We start from the raw sequence: 21648 nt of genomic DNA, 5'->3' as shown, positions 1-21648 counted from the left end.
GGCCATTAGACACTGGGGGATAATCCAGACATCTTTAGTGAAGGGTCATTAGACACTGGGGGATAATCCAGACATATTTAGTGAAGGGTCATTAGACACTGGGGGATAATCCAGACATATTTAGTGAAGGGCCATTAGACACTGGGGGATAATCCAGACATATTTAGTGAAGGGTCATTAGACACTGGGGGATAATCCAGACATATTTAGTGAAGGGTCATTAGACACTGGGGGATAATCCAGACATATTTAGTGAAGGGTCATTAGACACTGGGGGATAATCCAGACATATTTAGTGAAGGGTCATTAGACACTGGGGGATAATCCAGACATATTTAGTGAAGGGCCATTAGACACTGGGGGATAATCCAGACATATTTAGTGAAGGGTCATTAGACACTGGGGGATAATCCAGACATATTTAGTGAAGGGTCATTAGACACTGGGGGATAATCCAGACATATTTAGTGAAGGGCCATTAGACACTGGGGGATAATCCAGACATATTTAGTGAAGGGTCATTAGACACTGGGGGATAATCCAGACATATTTAGTGAAGGGCCATTAGACACTGGGGGATAATCCAGACATATTTAGTGAAGGGCCATTAGACACTGGGGGATAATCCAGACATATTTAGTGAAGGGTCATTAGACACTGGGGGATAATCCAGACATATTTAGTGAAGGGTCATTAGACACTGGGGGGGAATCCAGACATATTTAGTGAAGGGCCATTAGACACTGGGGGATAATCCAGACATATTTAGTGAAGGGCCATTAGACACTGGGGGATAATCCAGACATATTTAGTGAAGGGCCATTAGACACTGGGGGATAATCCAGACATCTTTAGTGAAGGGTCATTAGACATTGGGGGATAATCCAGACATATTTAGTGAAGGGTCATTAGACACTGGGGGATAATCCAGACATCTTTAGTGAAGGGCCATTAGACACTGGGGGATAATCCAGACATATTTAGTGAAGGGTCATTAGACACTGGGGGATAATCCAGACATCTTTAGTGAAGGGTCATTAGACACTGGGGGATAATCCAGACATCTTTAGTGACTCGACACTGGGGGATAATCCAGACATTTGGTGACTAGACACTGGGGGATAATCCAGACCTCTTTAGTGACTAGACACTGGGGGATAATCCAGACATTTGGTGACTAGACACTGGGGGATAATCCAGACATCTTTAGTGAAGGGTCATTAGACATTGGGGGATAATCCAGACATATTTAGTGAAGGGTCATTAGACACTGGGGGATAATCCAGACATCTTTAGTGAAGGGTCATTAGACACTGGGGGATAATCCAGACATCTTTAGTGACTCGACACTGGGGGATAATCCAGACATTTGGTGACTAGACACTGGGGGATAATCCAGACCTCTTTAGTGACTAGACACTGGGGGATAATCCAGACCTCTTTAGTGACTAGACACTGGGGGACAATCCAGACATTTGGTGACTAGACACTGGGGGATAATCCAGACATTTGGTGAGTAGACACTGGAGGATAATCCAGACATTTGGTGACTAGACACTGGGGGATAATCCAGACATTTGGTGACTAGACACTGGGGGATAATCCAGACATTTGGTGACTAGACACTGGGGGATAATCCAGACATTTGGTGACTAGACACTGGGGGATAATCCAGACATTTAGTGACTAGACACTGGGGATAATCCAGACCTCTTTAGTGACTAGACACTGGGGGATAATTCAGACATTTAGTGACTAGACACTGGGGATAATCCAGACCTCTTTAGTGACTAGACACTGGGGATAATCCAGACCTCTTTAGTGACTAGACACTGGGGGATAATCCAGACCTCTTTAGTGACTAGACACTGGGGGATAATCCAGACATTTGGTGACTAGACACTGGGGGATAATCAAGACATTTAGTGACTAGACACTGGGGGATAATCCAGACATGTTGTCTGCTCTTCCTCCCTCCTCCCTCTTCTTTCTCTTCTGTAACCGTCTATATTCCTCATCAGGGTGTTGTATGGTTTCCTGATGATGGTTGTCCAAAGAGGAATCTCAGACAAATTGTAGTAGTCTGAGTGTTGAACACTATCATGAAATGCTGAAAGCAGAAAAAAAACAACGTTATTTAGGCAGGGAGTCTCATTGAGACCAATGTCTATTTTTCAAGGGAGCCCTGAATGACAAGACCATCAGCAATTAGGTCCTGACCAACAATCTGAATTGGAGGCTGGCGTATGAGACACGGTTTCCTTGCTAACGAAATCACAACATGTCAACTGATTTTTGTATTTTCTTCAAACATTCTTCTAAGCCTAACGTCGAGACAGCTTCGGGAGCAAAGTTGTTCTCGAGTCAAATTCCAAATGTTAGCTCTCTCGCTCGGTAACTTTCCTATCCTTCCCATCCCGCTTTGTGACCTGCTGGTAGAAGGTTGTTTGGGGATTGTCTGAAGGTTGTCAATGGGTTCTCTGATACAAGGTGCTTGTCTGAGCAATTGAAGGAGCAGGAGGAGACAGCCAGGAGGAGCTCACACCACATAAATGGCTGATCATTGATTTTCCAGGGAAGAAACATGGACAGAGACTGTTCAGCGGTGTAAAGGAACCCAATGAAGCACTCATTCAGCCAGCCCACTGTAAAAAAAAAAAAAAAAAAAAAAAAAAAGAAAGTCCTGTTTTAATATCTCTCCCATTGAATGGTGGAAGTAGATGGTAAAACAGGATCGATACATGTGATTGTCTTCCTCTTGTAGTCTACCTGAGAAGAAAGAAGAGCGCGAGAGAAAGGCGGGAGCGGGGGGGAGTGTAGTCAAGGACAAAGGAGAGGTTGTTCCTCCTCTTCACCAGAGACCCATTGTTTCTCAGTCAGATGGATTTCCTGGGCAAAATTAGCCTTGTTTCTTATTCAACACTGGACAGTGCACGCACCGCACACCTACCAACATGGAGGACCTGTTGGTCTACAATACGAGGCTCCATTGGAAGGACTGTTGCTGTAATCCTATTGGAACCTGTGCAGGACGGTAGAAAACTAGGCATACCAGACTAGGCCCAAGTTTTGCAGTGGAGTGAATGCCATATGCCCAGCATGTCACGTCTTAATGAGGTGATGGGTGTATTGTTGGCATGTACAGTACATGGTCTTAAAACAAGTGTAAGCTAGTAATTATGACATTTTTTAAATACACACAATGTAGAAATCCATTGGGACCCCATTGCTTAAGGCAATAATTTGGCCAATATTAAGGGCTAAATATAGTTTGTCCTAATGATAGTTTCTAGACTGTCGTCTAACATCACGGCTCATAGCTCTCCCAGTGTCATTGATGCGCAATGAGTGTGGGAAATGCACTCTACAAATTAAATATTATTATTATTATTGATGTGTACAGCTGGGTGTTTAGTGATGCGAACAGCACCATCTAAAGGTTACAGGTGAAGGGTCAGGCCCAAACACAGCTGGGTGTTTAGTGATGCGAACAGCACCATCTAAAGGTTACAGGTGAAGGGTCAGGCCCAAACACAGCTGGGTGTTTAGTGATGCGAACAGCACCATCTAAAGGTTACAGGTGAAGGGTCAGGCCCAAACACAGCTGGGTGTTTAGTGATGCGAACAGCACCATCTAAAGGTTACAGGTGAAGGGTCGGGCCCAAACACAGCTGGGTGTTTAGTGATGCGAACAGCACCATCTAAAGGTTACAGGTGAAGGGTCAGGCCCAAACACAGCTGGGTGTTTAGTGATGCGAACAGCACCATCTAAAGGTTACAGGTGAAGGGTCAGGCCCAAACACAGCTGGGTGTTTAGTGATGCGAACAGCACCATCTAAAGGTTACAGGTGAAGGGTCGGGCCCAAACACAGCTGGGTGTTTAGTGATGCGAACAGCACCATCTAAAGGTTACAGGTGAAGGGTCGGGCCCAAACACAGCTGGGTGTTTAGTGATGCGAACAGCACCATCTAAAGGTTACAGGTGAAGGGTCGGGCCCAAACACAGCTGGGTGTTTAGTGATGCGAACAGCACCATCTAAAGGTTACAGGTGAAGGGTCGGGCCCAAACACAGCTGGCTTTATATCATTATTCTGCCATAAAAAATAAGCCACTTTCTTCTGCCAATAAAATATCCAAATAAATGTTGGATAATGTATGGCTGCTTTTAGTTAATACCACTATATACAGTGCCTTCAGAAAGTATTCAGACCCGTTGACTTTTTTTCCACATTTTGTTGTTATTGCCTGAATTTAAAATGAATTCAAATGTCAAAGTGGAATTATGTTTCTATAATTTTTTACAAATTTAATTAAAAATGAAAAGCTGAAATGTCTTGAGTCAATTATTCAGCCCCTTTGTTATGGCGAGCCTAAATAAGTTCAGTAAACATTTGCTTAACAAGTCACATAATCGTGATTAACATGATTTTTGTATAACTACCTATCTCTGTACCCCGCACATACAATTATTTGTAAGGTCCCTCAAACATGTTTTCACTTTGTCATTATTTGGTATAGTGTGTAGATGGGTGAGAACAAACATATGTTGAATCCATTTTGAATTCAGGCTGTAACACAACCAAATGTGGAATAAGTCAATGGGTACCTAATCATTTTGATATCATGGATGGTCAGTCCTTGCATCCATTTCTCTGTCTATGAATTTGGGTGGTTAAATTTCTCCTGCCCCATCGCTCAGCTTTTTACCAAAATAGAGAGAGGGAGATGGCTTTGTTATGTTTCTACTGCTGATTGGCGCTTTTAAGAGGCATTAGAAGAAGACAAGGATCGATCGAACGCATTTGGTGTGTCATCATAGTGGTCTCTGACTTGTGGTCAGACTCGCTCCGGTGGCACAAATTTAAATTTTGCACCTTTTTTCAATGCTTAAAAACAGAAAGGTGTCTGTATTTTTTCCCGCAAATATCCTTTCTGAAATTACAAGTAACACAATAAGTAATCATCAAGTTTTTCAAAATCAGATTACATGTAACTGGTTACATGAATTCAGTTACTCCCCAACACTGTCTGTATGGAGGAACGGTCTAAGATCCCTCACAATGTTTCCAACTCAAAAAGGCTGTGCCGTTATCCTCGCAAGGTGAGGTTTTGAAAACGGGTGTCAAATTTTTACCCCAATATTTTTTTAAGAAAAAAAACGATTACTTGTTAAACCAAAAAATCTCTGAGCAATTCTATTAGTATAAGAGAATATCATTTCCGATGTTTTTTTTTTCTTCTTCATACAATATCGCTCAGTATTTTAATTATTTATTGGATAGTCATATTTGCTCATTTTTATCAAAGATGTCAATTTCTGACCCCACTGTGTGTGAGACTGGCTGGGCTAATGATATAAATGAAAGAACAGTCACATGAGACAGGAAAAGCATTAAAGGTCCAAAGCAGCCGTTTTTATCTCAATATCAAATCATTTCTGGGTAACAATTAAGTACCTTACTGTGATTGGTATTTTATTAGGATCCCCATTAGCTGTTGCAAAAGCAGCAGCTACTCTTCCTGGGGTCCACACAAAACATGACACATGACATAATACAGAACATTAATAGACAAGAACAGCTCAAGGACAGAACTACATAAATGTACAAAAGGCACACGTAGCCTACATATCAATAGATACACACAAACTATCTAGGTCGAATAAGGGAGAGACGTTGTGCCGTGAGGTGTTGCTTTATCTGTTTTTTGAAACCAGCAATATGAGATGGAACAGAGTTCCTGTTGAATTTGTTCTGGATTTGTGGGCTGTGAAAAGACCCCTGGTGGGGTAAGTGTGTGTGTCAGAGCTGTGTGTAAATTGACTATCCAAAGAATTTGGGATTTTCAACACAATGTTTCTTATAAAAAGAAGTGATGCAGTCAGTCTCTCCTCAACTCTTAACCAAGAGCGACTGGCATGCATAGTGATTGTTTTGAATTCAAATGGTTAAAAATAAACTATTAACTTCTCAGCAAAGAGCAATTTCTCAAGCAATAATTTAGCTAGGACTGTCTGGGAGTGGTCTGAGTGGGGAGGGGAAAACTGAAAATGTTCTCTTATTGGCAGAGAGGTTCGGAACTCTCCTTCTTATTGGTCTATTAACTAATTTACTGCCTGGTGATGTCACCATGGAAGGCCAAAACTCTATCCCACCAAAACAGGCTGACATTTCAGGCGGTCTTTTTCAAGCAGCTCTTACACTAAAAGGGCATTATCATCATTTTCACAGTATTGTTCCAACCTCATAGTGTGGAAATATAAATATATATAAAACATAGGAAAATCACGTTTTTGACTGCACTGGGCCTTTTAAAAGCACAGTCGTTCTGATTCTGATTTGATGATGTGTGGTTGAAATGAGTAACGACCTGTCGCTTGTCTCAAGGCCATTTCAACCCGTCATGGCATGCGTCCCTATGGGCCCTGGTTTAAAGGAATACACTATATAGGGAATAGGTTGCCATTTGGGACACATTCCAGTTGTTCATTTCCTTTAGCAGGGGTGGGCTGGGGTAGTGTGGGCTGGGGTGGGCAGTGCGACAGGAGATGGGTTTGACACCTCGTCACCTCACCCCTACTATGATATTACTTTGTCATGAACAGTTGACATCTGAACCCATCATGTCACCCTCTCACAGCCTTGGTTTGGGGCTTCTATTATGGGTTTTCGATCGCGACCTAGACAGGACAATCACGGTCACAAATCAATTTCTATTTATTGCGCGCTGCTGGTCGTTTTGCGGTCCACCTGGACAGAACAAGGACCATTTTATATTATTTTGTGTCCCGACTGTCACAGTAGAAACAGTATACATTTGTTCATTGTCATTTAAGGTGTTTGTCGAACACGGCACACATTTTTCTAGAAAACTTTTCAGCTTGACTCGTCTTTGTCGATAGATTTAGAGTGTTATGTGCAGTGCCTTCAGAAAGTATTCACACCCCTTAACTTTTTCCACATTTTGTTGTGTTACAGCCTGAATTTAAAATGGATTAAATTGAGATTTTTGTCACTGGCCTACACACAATATCCCATCATGTCAAAGTGGAAGTGTGTGTGTGTATACACTACCGTTCAAAACTTTGGGGTCACTTAGAAATGTCCTTGTTTTCGAATTAAATTGATCAGACCTACAGTGTAGACATTAATGTTGTAAATGGCTATTGTAGCTGGAAACGGCTGATAAATAAATGGAATATCTACATAGGCGTACAGAGGCCCATTATCAGCAACCATCAGTCCTGTGTTCCAATGGCACTTTGTGTTTGCTAATCCAAGTTTATCATTTTAAAAGGCTAATTGATCATTTCAATATATTGGAATGGCCTAGTCAAAGCCCAGACCTCAATCCAATTGAGAATCTGTTGTATTTATTTTTTATTTTTATTTTATTTTACCTTTATTTAACTAGGCAAGTCAGTTAAGAACAAATTCTTATTTACAATGACGGCCTACACCGGCCAAACCCGGGGGGGGGGGTGAATAGTTATGCACGCTCAAGTTTTCAGTTTTTTTGTCTTATTTCTTGTTTGTTTCACAAGGAAAAAATATTTTGCGTCTTCAAAGTGGTAGGCATGTTGTGTAAATCAAATGATACAAACCCCCCAAAAAATCAATTTTATTTCCAGGTTGTAAGGCAACAAAATAGCAAAAATGCCAAGGGGGGTGAATACTTTCGCAAGCCACTGTGTGTGTGTGTGTTTATTATTTTAGTATTTTTTACACAGAGGAATAAAAAATGAACAGCCCAAATGTCTTGAGTCAATAAGTATTCAACCACTTTATGGCAGGCCTAAATAAGTTCAGGAGAATAAATGTGCAATACAAAAGTCACATTAAGTTGCATGGACTCACTCTGTGTGCAATAATAGTGTTTTAACATGATTTCTGAATGCTAACCAATTGACATAGTGAAAAGGAAGCCTGTTTGCAACAAGACTCGGTCTGCGTTCCACTGGAAGATGAATTCAACTTTCAGCAGGACAATAACCTAAAACACAAGAAGACAGTGAATGTTCCTGAGTGGCCGAGTTACAGTTTTGAAAATCGACTTAATCTATGGTTGTCTAGCAATGATCAACAACCAATTTGACAGAGTTTAAATTTTTTTTGAAAAGAATAATGGGCAAATGTTGCACAATCCAGGTGTGGAAAGCTCTTACCCAGAAAAACGTACAGCTGTAATCGATGTCAAAGGTGCTTCTACAAAGTATTGACTTGGGTGTAAATACTTATGTAAATTAGATATTTATGTATTTATGTATCTAATTTTCAATACATTTGCAAAAATGTGTAAACATTTTTCACTGTCATTATGGGTGGAATAAAACATCAATTCAGAATTGTGGAATAAGTCAAGGGGTATGAATACTTTCTGAAGGCACTGTAGCTAGTGTAATTATTTCACATAAAAAGGAGCCATTTTGCGTAGCCTATATTGTTTTTTTGCGTAGCCTATATTGTTTTTCTGTCAGTCACTTGATCAATGTATTTTTGCATCTCATGTCTTATTATCCCTTTTGTCTTATCCTTTGTCTTATTAACCTTTGTCTTATCCTTTATGGTCTTATTATCCTTAGTGTCTTATTATCCCCTCCTTTGTGTCTTATTATCCTGTCTTATTATCCTTTGTCGTATTATTCTGTCTTATTATCCTTTGTCTTATTTTCCTTTATGTTCAAATTATCCCTTCCTTTATGTGTCTTATTATCCTTTGTCTTATTATCCTTAATGTGTTTTATTATCCAGAGTCTTATTATCCTGGGTCTTATTATCCTTTGTGTCTTATCCTGTGTTTTATTATCCTTTGTGTGTCTTATTGTCATTTATGTGTCTTATTATCCTGTGTGTCTTATTATCCTGTGTGTCTTATTATTCTTTATGTTCAAATTATCCCCTCCTGTGTCTTATTGTCTTGTCTTATTATCCTTTGTCTTATTATAATTTGCGTGTCTTATTATCCTTTGTCTTAATCCTTTGTGTGTTTTATCCTTTGTCTTATTATCCCCTCCTTTATGTGTTTTATTATCCTGAGTCTCATTATACAGGGTCTTATTATCCTTTGTGTCTTATTATCCTTTGTCTTATTATCCCCTACTTTGTGTCTTATTATCCTGTCTTATTATCTTGTTTTATTATCCTTTATGTGTCCTATTATCATTTTTGTGTCTTATCCTTTGTCTTAAAATCCTTTGTCTTATCCATTGTGCATTGTTATCCTGTCTTATTATCCTTTGCCTTATTATCCCCTCCTTTATGTGTTCTATTATCCTTTGTGTCTTATTATCCTTTGTTTCTTATCTGTTGTCTTATTCTTTGTGTGTCGTATTATCCTTTGTCTTATTATCCTATGTCTTATTTTCCCCTCTGTCTTATTATCCTTTGTCTTATTATCCTTTGTCTTATTATGATTTGTCTTATCTTTTATCTTAATATCCTTTATGTTCTTAATATCCCCTCCTTTATGTGTGTTATTATCCCATCTTATTATCCCCTCCTTTGTGTCTTATTATCCCGGGTCTTATTATCCTGTGTGTCTTATTATCCTGTCTTATTTTCCTTTGTCTTATCCTTGCGTGTCTTATCCTTTGTGTCTTATTATCATGTCTTATTATCCTGTGTATTATTATCCCCTCCTTTGTGTCTTATTATCCTTTGTCTTATTATCCCCTCCTTTGTGTATTATCCTTTATGTATCTTATTAGCCTTTGTCTTTATTAGCCGTTGTGTCTAATTAGCCTTTCTGTGTCTTATTAGCCGCTGTGTCTTATTATCCCCTCCTTTGTGTCTTATTATCCTGCATCTTATTATCTTGTCTTATTACCTTGTCTTATTATCCTTTGTGTGTCTTAATATCCCCTCCTTTATTTTTCTCTTCTTTAGCATCACTATTTTCGGGACAGGGGCAAAATGGCTGGCTGTTCTGGAGGAGAGAGATCTAAAGCCTGGTGAGTAGACACAGACAGGTATAGCAATGGTTAGTGGACAGGTACAGTGAGGGGAAAAAAGTATTTGATTCCCTGCTGATTTTGTACGTTTGCCCACTGACAAAGAAATGATCAGTCTATAATTTTAATGGTAGGTTTATTTGAACATTGAGAGACAGAATAACAACAAAAAAATCCAGAAAAACGCATGTCAAAAATGTTATAAATTGATTTGCATTTTAATTAGGGCAATAAGTATTTGACCCCCTCTCAATCAGAAAGATTTCTGGCTCCCAGGTGTCTTTTATACAGGTAACGAGCTGAGATTAGGAGCACACTCTTAAAGGGAGTGCTCCTAATCTCAGTTTGTTACCTGTATAAAAGACACCTGTCCACAGAAGCAATCAATCAATCAATCAGATTCCAAACTCTCCACCATGGCCAAGACCAAAGAGCTCTCCAAGAATGTCAGGGACAAGATTGTATACCTACACAAGGCTGGAATGGGCTACAAGACCATCACCAAGCAGCTTGGTGAGAAGGTGACAACAGTTGGTGCGATTATTCGCAAATGGAAGAAACACAAAAGAACTGTCAATCTCCCTCGGCCTGGGGCTCCATGCAAGATCTCACCTCGTGGAGTTGCAATGATCATGAGAACGGTGAGGAATCAGCCCAGAACTACACGGGAGGATCTTGTCAATGATCTCAAGGCAGCTGGGACCATAGTCACCAAGAAAACAATTGGTAACACACTACGCCGTGAAGGACTGAAATCCTGCAGCGCCCGCAAGGTCCCCCTGCTCAAGAAGCACATATACATGCCTGTCTGAAGTTTGCCAATGAACATCTGAATGATTCAGAGCAGAACTGGGTGATAGTGTTGTTGTCAGATGAGACCAAAATCGAGCTCTTTGGCATCAACTCAACTCGCCTTGTTTGGAGGAGGAGGAATGCTGCCTATGACCCCAAGAACACCATCCCCACCGTCAAACATGGAGGTGGAAACATTATGCTTTGGGGCTGTTTTTCTGCTAAGGGGACAGGACATCTTCACCGCATCAAAGGGACGATGGACAGGGCCATGTACCGTCAAATCTTGGGTGAGAACCTCCTTCCCTCAGCCAGGGCATTGAAAATGGGTCGTGGATGGGTATTCCAGCATGGCAATGACCCACAACACACGGCCAAGGCAACAAAGGAGTGGCTCAAGAAGAAGCACATTAAGGTCCTGGAGTGGCCTAGCCAGTCTCCAGACCTTAATCCCATAGAAAATCTGGGGAGGGAGCTGAAGGTTCGAGTTGCCGAATGTCAGCCTCGATGCCTTAATGACTTGGAGAAGATCTGCAAAGAGGAGTGGGACAAAATCCCTCCTGAGATGTGTGCAAACCTGGTGGCCAACTATAAGAAACGTCTGACCTCTGTGATTGCCAACAAGGGTTTTGCCACCAAGTACTAAGTAATGTTTTGCAGAGGGGTCAAATACTTTAAAATAAAAAATCAATTTGTAACATTTTTGACGTGCGTTTTTCTGGACTTTTTTTGTTGTTATTCTGTCTCTCACTGTTCAAATAAACCTACCATTAAAATTATAGACTGATCATGTCTTTGTCAGTGGGCAAACGTACAAAATCAGCAGGGGATCAAATACTTTTTTCCCTCACTGTATAGCAATGGTTAGTGGACAGGTATAGCAATGGTTAGTGGACAGGTATAGCAATGGTTAGTGGACAGGTATAGCAATGGTTAGTGGACAGGTATAGCAATGGTTAGTGGACAGGTATAGCAATGGTTAGTGGACAGGTATAGCAATGGTTAGTGGACAGGTATAGCAATGGTTAGTGGACAGGTATAGCAATGGTTAGTGGACAGGTATAGCAATGGTTAGTGGACAGGTATAGCAATGGTTTTGTGTGGCTCAGTTGGTAGAGCACAGCACTTACAACTCCAGGGTCATGAGTGCCAAACTGCTGCTAAATGGCATCCAGTATAGCAGAGCATCTGATCATATCATCTACATGTAACTGCCAGAATAAAGGAAACCCCAACATAAAGTGTCTTAATAGAGAGAGTTGGGCCACCATGAGCCAGAACAGCTTCAATGCACCTTGGCATAGATTTTACAAGTGTCTGGAACTCTATTGGAGGGATGAGACACTATTCTTCAATTTGGTGGAAAACGCTGTCTTGGGCACCACTCCAGAGTCTCCTATAAGTGTTCAATTGGGTTGAGATCTGCTGACAGACGGCCATGGCATATGGTTTACATCATTTTCATGCTCATCAAACCATTCAGTGACCACTCGTGCCCTGTGGATGGGGGCATTGCCATCCTATGGGGGCATTGCCATGGTAGCCAAAATAATGGCCAAAATAATGGCCTGCCCAGCATTTTTAGACATGACCCTAAGCATGATGGGATGTTAATTGCTTAATTAACTCAGGAATCACACCTGTGTGGAAGCACCTGCTTTCAATATACTTTGTATCCCTCATTTACTCACATGCTTCCATTATTTTGGCAGTTACCTGTAGCTCTTAGAGGCCTCAGCCTGAGTGTGTCCCAGTGGGATGCTTGTTTTAAAGCACGGTCTGCGCTCCTCGTCACCTCCCCAAGCATTCATTCATTTAAACGTCCTCTCTGCTCTTCAGACGCTGGGTGAGTGAGTTGAAGAGGAGAATGATGATTAACTAAATTAGTGGAGAGGGCCATCTCTCCTCCTCCCTCGTTTAAACATCCAGATGAGCGTTAATAGCGTAGATGTATTCTACAGTCGGCTCCAGGGGCTCCACTAGTCCCAACCCACTCTTATAATCACTACCCCATCTTTATTCATCGTGTGTATGTGCGCGCCACACACTATAGGCCTAGTGGCTATCTCAGTGGGGAGTTGGTGTGTTGGCATATGCTCCTGGTGAGTGGCTGATATTTTAGAGGATGGGGATGCTTCCTGGCCCCTCCGGAGGTCCTGTGCCTGGGTTGACATTTTTGGCTGACACCTGGTGGCCTGGTGGGGCGTGGGGACTCCCGTGGTGGGCTCAGATCTGGGAGGTACGCCTCTCCCAACCAGCCCAGCGGGGGGGGGGGGGGGGGAGACACTGGCACCTCGCCCAACTTCTGTGTGGACTCCGTCCCTCTCTTGCCCTGTTCATCCCAGTCAGCTGTAGTACTGTGCTGTGAGAGATCTGGGCCCATATTCATAAAGCGTCCTGAGATGAAAAGGCTGTTGAGCGCTGGTCTGACATCCTAATGTATCTCTCCTCTCTTTCGGCGCAGCGAACACACACGCGCTGCAGACCCTGCACACCATCCTGTCCACAGGCTCGCCCCTGAAGCCCCAGAGCTACGAGTACGTCTACCGCTGCATCAAGAACAACGTGCTGCTGGGTTCCATCTCAGGTGAGACCCTCACCGCACGGCGTGACACAGTACAACACCAAGCAGCTGACGACGCGCACTAAAATTATATGTTTTTTACATTTTACACAAGTTTGAAAACAAGAGGGGGAGAGAGGTAAGTGGGAGGAACAGTGGGAAGGGTGGATTGTGATTATGTGATCATCCTTACCACTAGACTATCGGCTCTGAACAAATCACACAGTTCCAATCAACGCAGCAGCTTTGATGGGCAGGTGATGAGCTGATAAGACTATCCACAATCTATCTCTTATCTTCTTTGATTGGATTCCTGTCAACTCATTATTTCTGTAATATTTCTCAATTTCTGAAGAACTACTTATCAGTGTGGTCGAATTACTGCCAAATCCATTTTTCATTACAAATGTGTATACAGAGTGTGCAAAACATTAGGAACACCTGCTCTTTCCATGACATAGACTGACCAGTTGAATCAAGGTTAAAGCTACAGTATGATCCCTTATTGATGTCACTTGTTAAATCCACTTCAATGAGTGTAGATGAAGGGGAGGAGACAGGTTAAAGAAGGATTAAGCCTTGAGACAATTGAGACATGGATTGTGAATGCGTGCCATTCAGAGGGTGAATGGGCAAGACTAAAGATTTAAATACATTTGAACGGGGTATGGTAGTAGGTGCCAAGCACACCGATTTGTGTCAAGAACTGCAACGCTGCTGAGTTTTTCACGCTTGGCTGGATGTCCACCACCCAAAGGACATCCAGCCAACTTGACACAACTGTGGGAAGCACTGGAGTCAACATGGGCCAGCATCCCTGTGGAACACTTTCGACACCTTGTAGAGTCCATGTCCCGATGAATTGAGGCTGTTCTGAGGGAACCTAGAAGATTCTCAGTACTGCCAGATGACTGGTTGCCTGTCCGTTCGTCCCGATTTTAGCTGCACTCTAATTGGTCGTTGCAAGCTATAAAAGCGGCAGGTGTGTATCTGAGGTCAGGTGAACTCTACGACTCAATAATTCACTCCTGGAGGAGATGACACCTTGTGATGTCCCTCTATGCCTGCTGTCTGTGTCACTTTCCCATCGGTGGTGGCGGGCACAAAGGAAGGAGGATTAACCCACTAAGCTAATGCCGTCGGGCACGTCTGATCCGCTCAACAGCACTCCTAAATTAGCATTATTACTTGAAGCTGCTGCCACTCAAGTCCACCGTGTGTATCTAACAGTGGGAACAACTTCCTGTAAGATTAGTTACTTCTTGTAAAAGTTTATTCTCAAGACAAAAAAAAATATTTGAAAAAGTTTCTTCTCAAGACAGCCAGGACCAAAAGACTTCAGACTCTGTACCAAGTTGTAGCTGTTCAAGTGCAATCCGGATGCATTTAGAAGCAGGCAGATTTGTACGACCGACTGTGAGGCATTGTCCGGAGGAGAATGTCTACCACACTACCAGCATCTAAGCGTCGACATTACTGTAAATGAGTGTAGGTGTGAGCCCTGTTCCAGGAGTCTGGATGTGTCCCAAATAGCACCCTATTCCTGATGTTGTGCACTACTTTTGACCAGATATGGTCACATGGCCATAAGGCTCTGGTGAAAAGTAGTGCGTTATATAAGAAATAGAATGCCATTTAGCACGCACCTTCTGTCATTGGTGGCGTTGGAGAATTTCTCCAGTAGAGAAAAGGTTCAGCTTCTACAGTGCTTAGTGCTCAGTTGACAGACAGGCTTTCAGAGAGAACTCTTGACACCCATAGCACCACTCGGCACTTAACATTTACAAGTTGATTTGAGCGACGTTTCGTGGCAGTGGACTCCATGTGTCTTTCTTTGAAATGTCAGCTGCCGCAGGCACAACTCTCGTCTGCCTGAAAGGAACACACACAGCAAAGCAGACCGAGGCATCTTAAGTGTCTGACTGAATGCATGGCTGTGTGTGTGTGTTATAGAATGTGAACGCATGTTTTATATAGTGTGTGTGTTTTTAGAATGTGAACGCATGTTTTATATAGTGTGTGTGTTATAGAATGTGAACGCATGTTTTATATAGTGTGTGTGTGTTATAGAATGTGAACGCATGTTTTATATAGTGTGTTTGTGTTATAGAATGTGAACGCATGTTTTATATAGTGTGTGTGTGTGTGTTATAGAATGTGAACGCATGTTTTATATAGTGTGTGTGTGTTATAGAATGTGAACGCATGTTTTATATAGTGTGTGTGTGTTATAGAATGTGAACGCATGTTTTATATAGTGTGTGTGTGTTATAGAATGTGAACGCATGTTTTATATAGTGTGTGTGTGTTATAGAATGTGAACGCATGTTTTATATAGTGTGTGTGTGTTATAGAATGTGAACGCATGTTTTATATAGTGTGTTTGTGTTATAGAATGTGAACGCATGTTTTATATAGTGTGTTTGTGTTATAGAATGTGAACGCATGTTTTATATAGTGTGTGTGTGTTATAGAATGTGAACGCATGTTTTATATAGTGTGTGTGTGTTATAGAATGTGAACGCATGTTTTATATAGTGTGTGTGTGTTATAGAATGTGAACGCATGTTTTATATAGTGTGTGTGTGTTATAGAATGTGAACGCATGTTTTATATAGTGTGTTTGTGTTATAGAATGTGAACGCATGTTTTATATAGTGTGTTTGTGTTATAGAATGTGAACGCATGTTTTATATAGTGTGTGTGTTATAGAATGTGAACGCATGTTTTATATAGTGTGTTTGTGTTATAGAATGTGAACGCATGTTTTATATAGTGTGTTTGTGTTATAGAATGTGAACGCATGTTTTATATAGTGTGTTTGTGTTATAGAATGTGAAAGTATGTTTTATATTGTGTGTGTGCATGCGTGCACCTGTTTTTGCAGATATTTGCCCCAAGCCCTGGTTAAAAACCTACCCTGGTTAAAAACCTACCCTGGTTAAATACCTACCCTGTTGTGTGTCTGTGTGTGCGTGGGTCTTAGCATAGGACAGCAGTGCCTGCTTCAGTCAGAACCTTTTAGCAGCCAGGACCACAGGGTGCTGACAGGGGTCTGCCTGATCGGTATTCCCTTCCTCCTGCTCCTCCTGTCCCCCTGCTAGCCGCACCCCTGTAGACTTTAACACGTTCACAGCTAAGACTCCCAACTCTAATATCCTTCCACCTGACTGCCATATGACCCCTTCTCTCATCTACTGCTTCCCCCCACCTCTCTCTCTATCTCTCTATCTCTCTCTATCTCTCTATCTCTCTCTCTCTCTCTCTCTCTCTCAATTCAATTAACTTTATTGGCATGACGTAACAATGTACATATTGCCAAAGCTTACTTTGGGAATGTACAATATTAACATAATTAATAATCAATATTGTCAACGGGACAACAGTAACAACAATAACCAAGGGTCAAAATAACCACTGAACAATAACAATAAGCATAGAGGACATGTGCAGGTTGGTTGGTCTGTCAGACACTGTCCCTCATCTTATGGCAGGCAGCAATGTAGTGCGTTGCCAACCCACAGCTCTCTGCGTCCTCCCCCAACAGGACGGGTAGCCTATTCTCATCAGAGAGGTTTTTGAAACCTTGAAAAACTGTTTCAAATTTGGGAAAATTACACTCTAATGGTTTTATATTTTTGACATTTTGTCAGGAAATGCAGCTCTGTCTCAGGTTCTGCTGTGGTGCAGTGGTTGCACAGCCTTTCCTCTACAGGGAGCCAGGTTTTCCTGTGTCTACCCTTCTCAATGGCAAGGCTGTGCTCACTGAGCCTGTACTTTGTCAAGGTTTTGATCAGTAACCATGGTCAAATAGTTAGCCACAGTGTACTATCGATTTAGGGCCAGATAGCATTGCATTTTACTTTGTGCTTGTGTTTCCCAATAAGCAATGTAGTTTTGTTTTGACTGTGTTGTAATTTGGTTTATTCTGATTGATTGGATGTTCTGGTCCTGAGGCTTCAGTGTGTTAGTAGAACAGGTTTGTGAACTCAGCCCCAGGACCAGCTGGATGTGGGGACTCTTTTCTTTGCTCAGCTCTTGGCATTGCAGGGCTTGGTAATGATATGAGAGGGGGTCATTGTATTTTAGATGTTTCCTAAACTTAATTGCTATTTTTAGAGTTTTTATTATTAGTGGATATTGACCGAATTCTGCCCTGCATGCATTGTTTGTAGTTTTCCTCTGGACATGTAGGAGAATCTTACAGAACTCTGCATGCAGGGTTTCAATGGGGTTTTTGTCCCATTTGGTGAAATCTTGTTTTGCAAGTGGACCCCACACCTCACTGCCATAAAGTGGAATTGGTTAAATTACATATGCAATTAGTTTTAGCCAAATTTGAATAGGTATTTCAATTTGAATTGGTTTTTTAATGGCGTAGAATGCCCTGCGTGCTTTCTCTCTGTTTATTCACTGCATCATTAAGGTGTCCAGTTGAGCTTCTTTTTAAGCCTAAGTAATTGTAGTGTGTGCAGTACTCTATATATTTTGTACAAATTGAGAACTTTGGTCTAATTCCCTGAGATCTGGATCTTCTCTGGAAAATCATAATCTTAGTATTTTTGGAGTTTACTGCCAGGGCCCAGGTCTGGCAGTACTGCTCTAGCAGGTCCAGGCTCTGCTGTAGGCCATGTGCTGTGGGTGACAGCAGGTACAGGTCATCTGCGAAGAGCAGGCATTTAACCTCTGAATTGTGGACTAACACCAGGGGCTGGGGATTTTTCTAGAATAGTGGCCAATTCGTTGATGTAAATATGAGTGCAGGGCTCAGATTGCAACCCTGGCGAAGGCTCCGCCCCTGGTTAAAGAATTCTGTTCTTTTCTTGCCAATTTTGATGCTGCACGTATTGCCAGTATACAATGATTTAATTATGTCATATGTTTTACCCCCTACACCACTTTCAATAACTTTGTAGAACAGTCCTGTATGCCAAATAGAATCAAAAGCTTTTTGGAAGTCGATAAAGCAAGCGTACATTTTGGTATTATTTTGGTGGACATGTTTATCTATCAGGGTGTGTAGGGTGTAAATATGATCGGTCGTGCAATGTTTTGGTATAAATCCAATTAGGCTTTTACTCAAGACATTGTGTTTATTAAGGAAGTTTAGGACTCTTACATTTATAATACTACAGAAAACCTTCCCCAGGTTACTGTTCACACAAATGCCAAATGTAATTGTTAGGGTCAAATTTGTCTCCGTTCTTAAAGATTGGGGTTGTGAGTCCTTGAGTCCAGATGTCAGGGAAATAACCTACACTCAGGATCAAATTAAACAGTTTTAATATAGCCAATTGACATTTTGCACTAGTGAATTTGAGCTTCTCATTTAAGATGCCATCTGGTCTGCATGCTTTTTTCAATTTGAGGGCCTGAAGTTTCTTATAGAGCTCCTGGTCAGTAATTGGGGAGTCCAATGGATTTTGATTGTCCTTTATAACTTTTTCTAATCTATTCAACTTCTCATTAATTTGGCATTGTTCTGCGTTTGTGTCAATTTGAACGGTGTTGTAGAGTGTTTTAAAATATGTCACCATTATGTATCACTAATTCCTCTTGTTTTGTTTTTTCCAATTTTGCCAGAAGTTGTTTGTGTTTATGGACTCCTCAATTAGTGCCAGCTGCTTGCTGTTGTACTGTGCTTTATTGGTTCTGAGTGTACGTTTATAGAGTTTTAAAGTCTCACAGTAATGAAGGCATAATTCACCATTATTTGGGTCTCTGTGCTTTTGGTTTGATAGTGTTCTAAGTTTGTGTATGCATGTGGGTGTGTGTGTGTGTGTATATATATATATATATATATATATACACACACACACAGTGGGGAAAAAAAGTATTTAGTCAGCCACCAATTGTGCAAGTTCTCCCACTTAAAAAGATGAGAGAGGCCTGTAATTTTCATCATAGGTACACGTCAACTATGACAGACAAAATGAGAAAAAAAATCATCCAGAAAATCACATTGTAGGATGTTTTATTTATTTATTTGCAAATTATGGTGGAAAATAAGTATTTGGTCAATAACAAAAGTTTCTCAATACTTTGTTATATACCCTTTGTTGGCAATGACACAGGTCAAACGTTTTCTGTAAGTCTTCACAAGGTTTTCACACACTGTTGCTGGTATTTTGGCCCATTCCTCCATGCAGATCTCCTCTAGAGCAGTGATGTTTTGGGGCTGTCGCTGGGCAACACGGACTTTCAACTCCCTCCAAAGATTTTCTATGGGGTTGAGATCTGGAGACTGGCTAGGCCACTCCAGGACCTTGAAATGCTTCCTTCGTTGCCCGGGCGGTGTGTTTGGGATTATTGTCATGCTGAAAGACTCAGCCACGTTTCATCTTCAATGCCCTTGCTGATGGAAGGAGGTTTTCACTCAAAATCTCACGATACATGGCCCCATTCATTCTTTCCTTTACACGGATCAGTCGTCCTGGTCCCTTTGCAGAAAAACAGCCCCAAAGCATGATGTTTCCACCCCCATGCTTACCTATTGCAGATTCAGTCTTCCCAGCCTGGTGCAGGTCTACAATTTTGTTTCTGGTGTCCTTTGACAGCTCTTTGGTCTTGGCCATAGTGGAGTTTGGAGTGTGACTGTTTGAGGTTGTGGACAGGTGTCTATACTGATAACAAGTTCAAACAGGTGCCATTAATACAGGTACCGAGTGGAGGACAGAGGAGCCTCTTAAAGAAGAAGTTACAGGTCTGTGAGAGCCAGAAATCTTGCTTGTTTGTAGGTGACCAAATACTTATTTTCCACCATAATTTGCAAATAAATTCATTAAAAATCCTACAATGTGATTTTCTGGATTTTTTTTTTCTCAATTTGTCTGTCATAGTTGACGTGTACCTATGATGAAAATTACAGGCCTCTCATCTTTTTAAGTGGGAGAACTTGCACAATTGGTGGCTGACTAAATACTTTTTTTCCCCACTGTATGTGTTTGGGTAAAAATAACATTTTTGTTATATTCTATAAATTACTGACAACATTTCTCCCAAATTCCAAATAAGAATATTGTCATTTAGAGCATTTATTAGCAGAAAATGACAACTGGTCAAAATAACAAAAAAGATGCAGTGTTGTCAGACCTCGAATAACGCAAAGAAAATAAGTTCATGTTCATTTTTAAACAACACAATATTAATGTTTTAACTTAGGAAGAGTTCAGAAATCAATATTTGGTGGAATAACCCTGATTTTTCAATAACAGCTTTCATGCGTCTTGGCATGCTCTCCACCAGTCTTTCACATTGATGTTGGGTGACTTTATGCCACTCCTGGCGCAAAAATTCAAGCAGCTCGGCTTTGTTTGATGGCTTGTGATCATCCATCTTCCTCTTGATCACATTCCAGAAGTTCTCAATGGGGTTCAGGTCTGGAGATTGGGCTGGCCATGACAGGGTCTTGATCTGGTGGTCCTCCATCCACACCTTGATTGACCTGGCTGTGTGGCATGGCGCATTGTCCTGTTGGAAAAACCAATCCTCAGAGTTGGGGAACAATGTCAGAGCAAAAGGAAGCAAGTTTTCTTCCAGGACAACCTTGTGCGTGGCTTGATTCATGCATCCTTCACAAAGACAAATCTGCCCGATTCCAGCCTTGCTGAAGCACCCCCAGATCATCGCCGTGCACTTCACCCCAGCTGCCGTTTGCCATTCTTTTTGTAGGTCACTCGATGTCATCCTACGGCTGTTGAGTGACATTGGAATGAGTTGGCGGTCATCCCGGTCAGTAGAGAGTCGTTTTCGCCCTCTGCCGGTCTGTAGCTTTGTTGTCTCCAACGTCTGCTGCTTGACCTTGTTCTTATGAACCGCCGTCTTTGACATTTTAAGGATGGAAGCAACCTGACGCTCACTGTATCCCTCTGCCAGTAAAGCCAGAATTGAACCCTTCTTTTCCTCACTCAAAACTTTCCTTTTCAACTCTTTTGGCATGGTCAATAGTTATTTTTGTTATTAATATTACTTTTGAGATACTATTAGCACAGTTTTTGCCATCCAGCTGGTCCTATTGCAAGAGGATAGTGATGACCACAGCAGTGGTTTTTATACTTTTCCTCGTTAAATAAGATTTGGTTCATGTGATCACCTAATCAGTACCTAATTCAGTAGAATGAGGTGTGCCTGTGTTGGAATTCAACAGACACTGGAATGGAATGGCTGTCATACATGTAGAGATGCTGATTTAAGAAAATGTTGCATATATTCCTATTAATTGAACAAGTGAACTTTTAGTACAATAGGTGTGTGTGTGTGTGTGTGTGTGTGTGTGTGTGTGTGTGTGTGTGCACGTTTAGTGCAGATGTATTGGAGGAGCTTTTTAATCTCACTCAATCCTAC

General features: G+C 41.4%; 1 protein-coding gene across 1 annotated transcript in view; it reads left to right on the top strand.

Annotated features, from left to right (window-relative positions):
- Window positions 1-21648, top strand: part of aacs (acetoacetyl-CoA synthetase) — a 66529-nt gene that overhangs the window by 36467 nt on the left and 8414 nt on the right. The window contains exons 11-12 of the mRNA XM_084191021.1: window positions 9886-9950; window positions 13207-13329. Of these exons, the coding sequence (XP_084047147.1) occupies window positions 9886-9950; window positions 13207-13329 (188 nt within the window). The remainder of the gene's footprint in view (window positions 1-9885; window positions 9951-13206; window positions 13330-21648) is intronic.

Source organism: Coregonus lavaretus (assembly GCF_964263955.1).
Source record: "Coregonus lavaretus genome assembly, contig: HAP1_SCAFFOLD_1875, whole genome shotgun sequence".
Classification (NCBI taxonomy): Eukaryota; Metazoa; Chordata; class Actinopteri; order Salmoniformes; family Salmonidae; genus Coregonus; species Coregonus lavaretus.
This window is presented reverse-complemented; position numbering and strand designations above follow the sequence as displayed.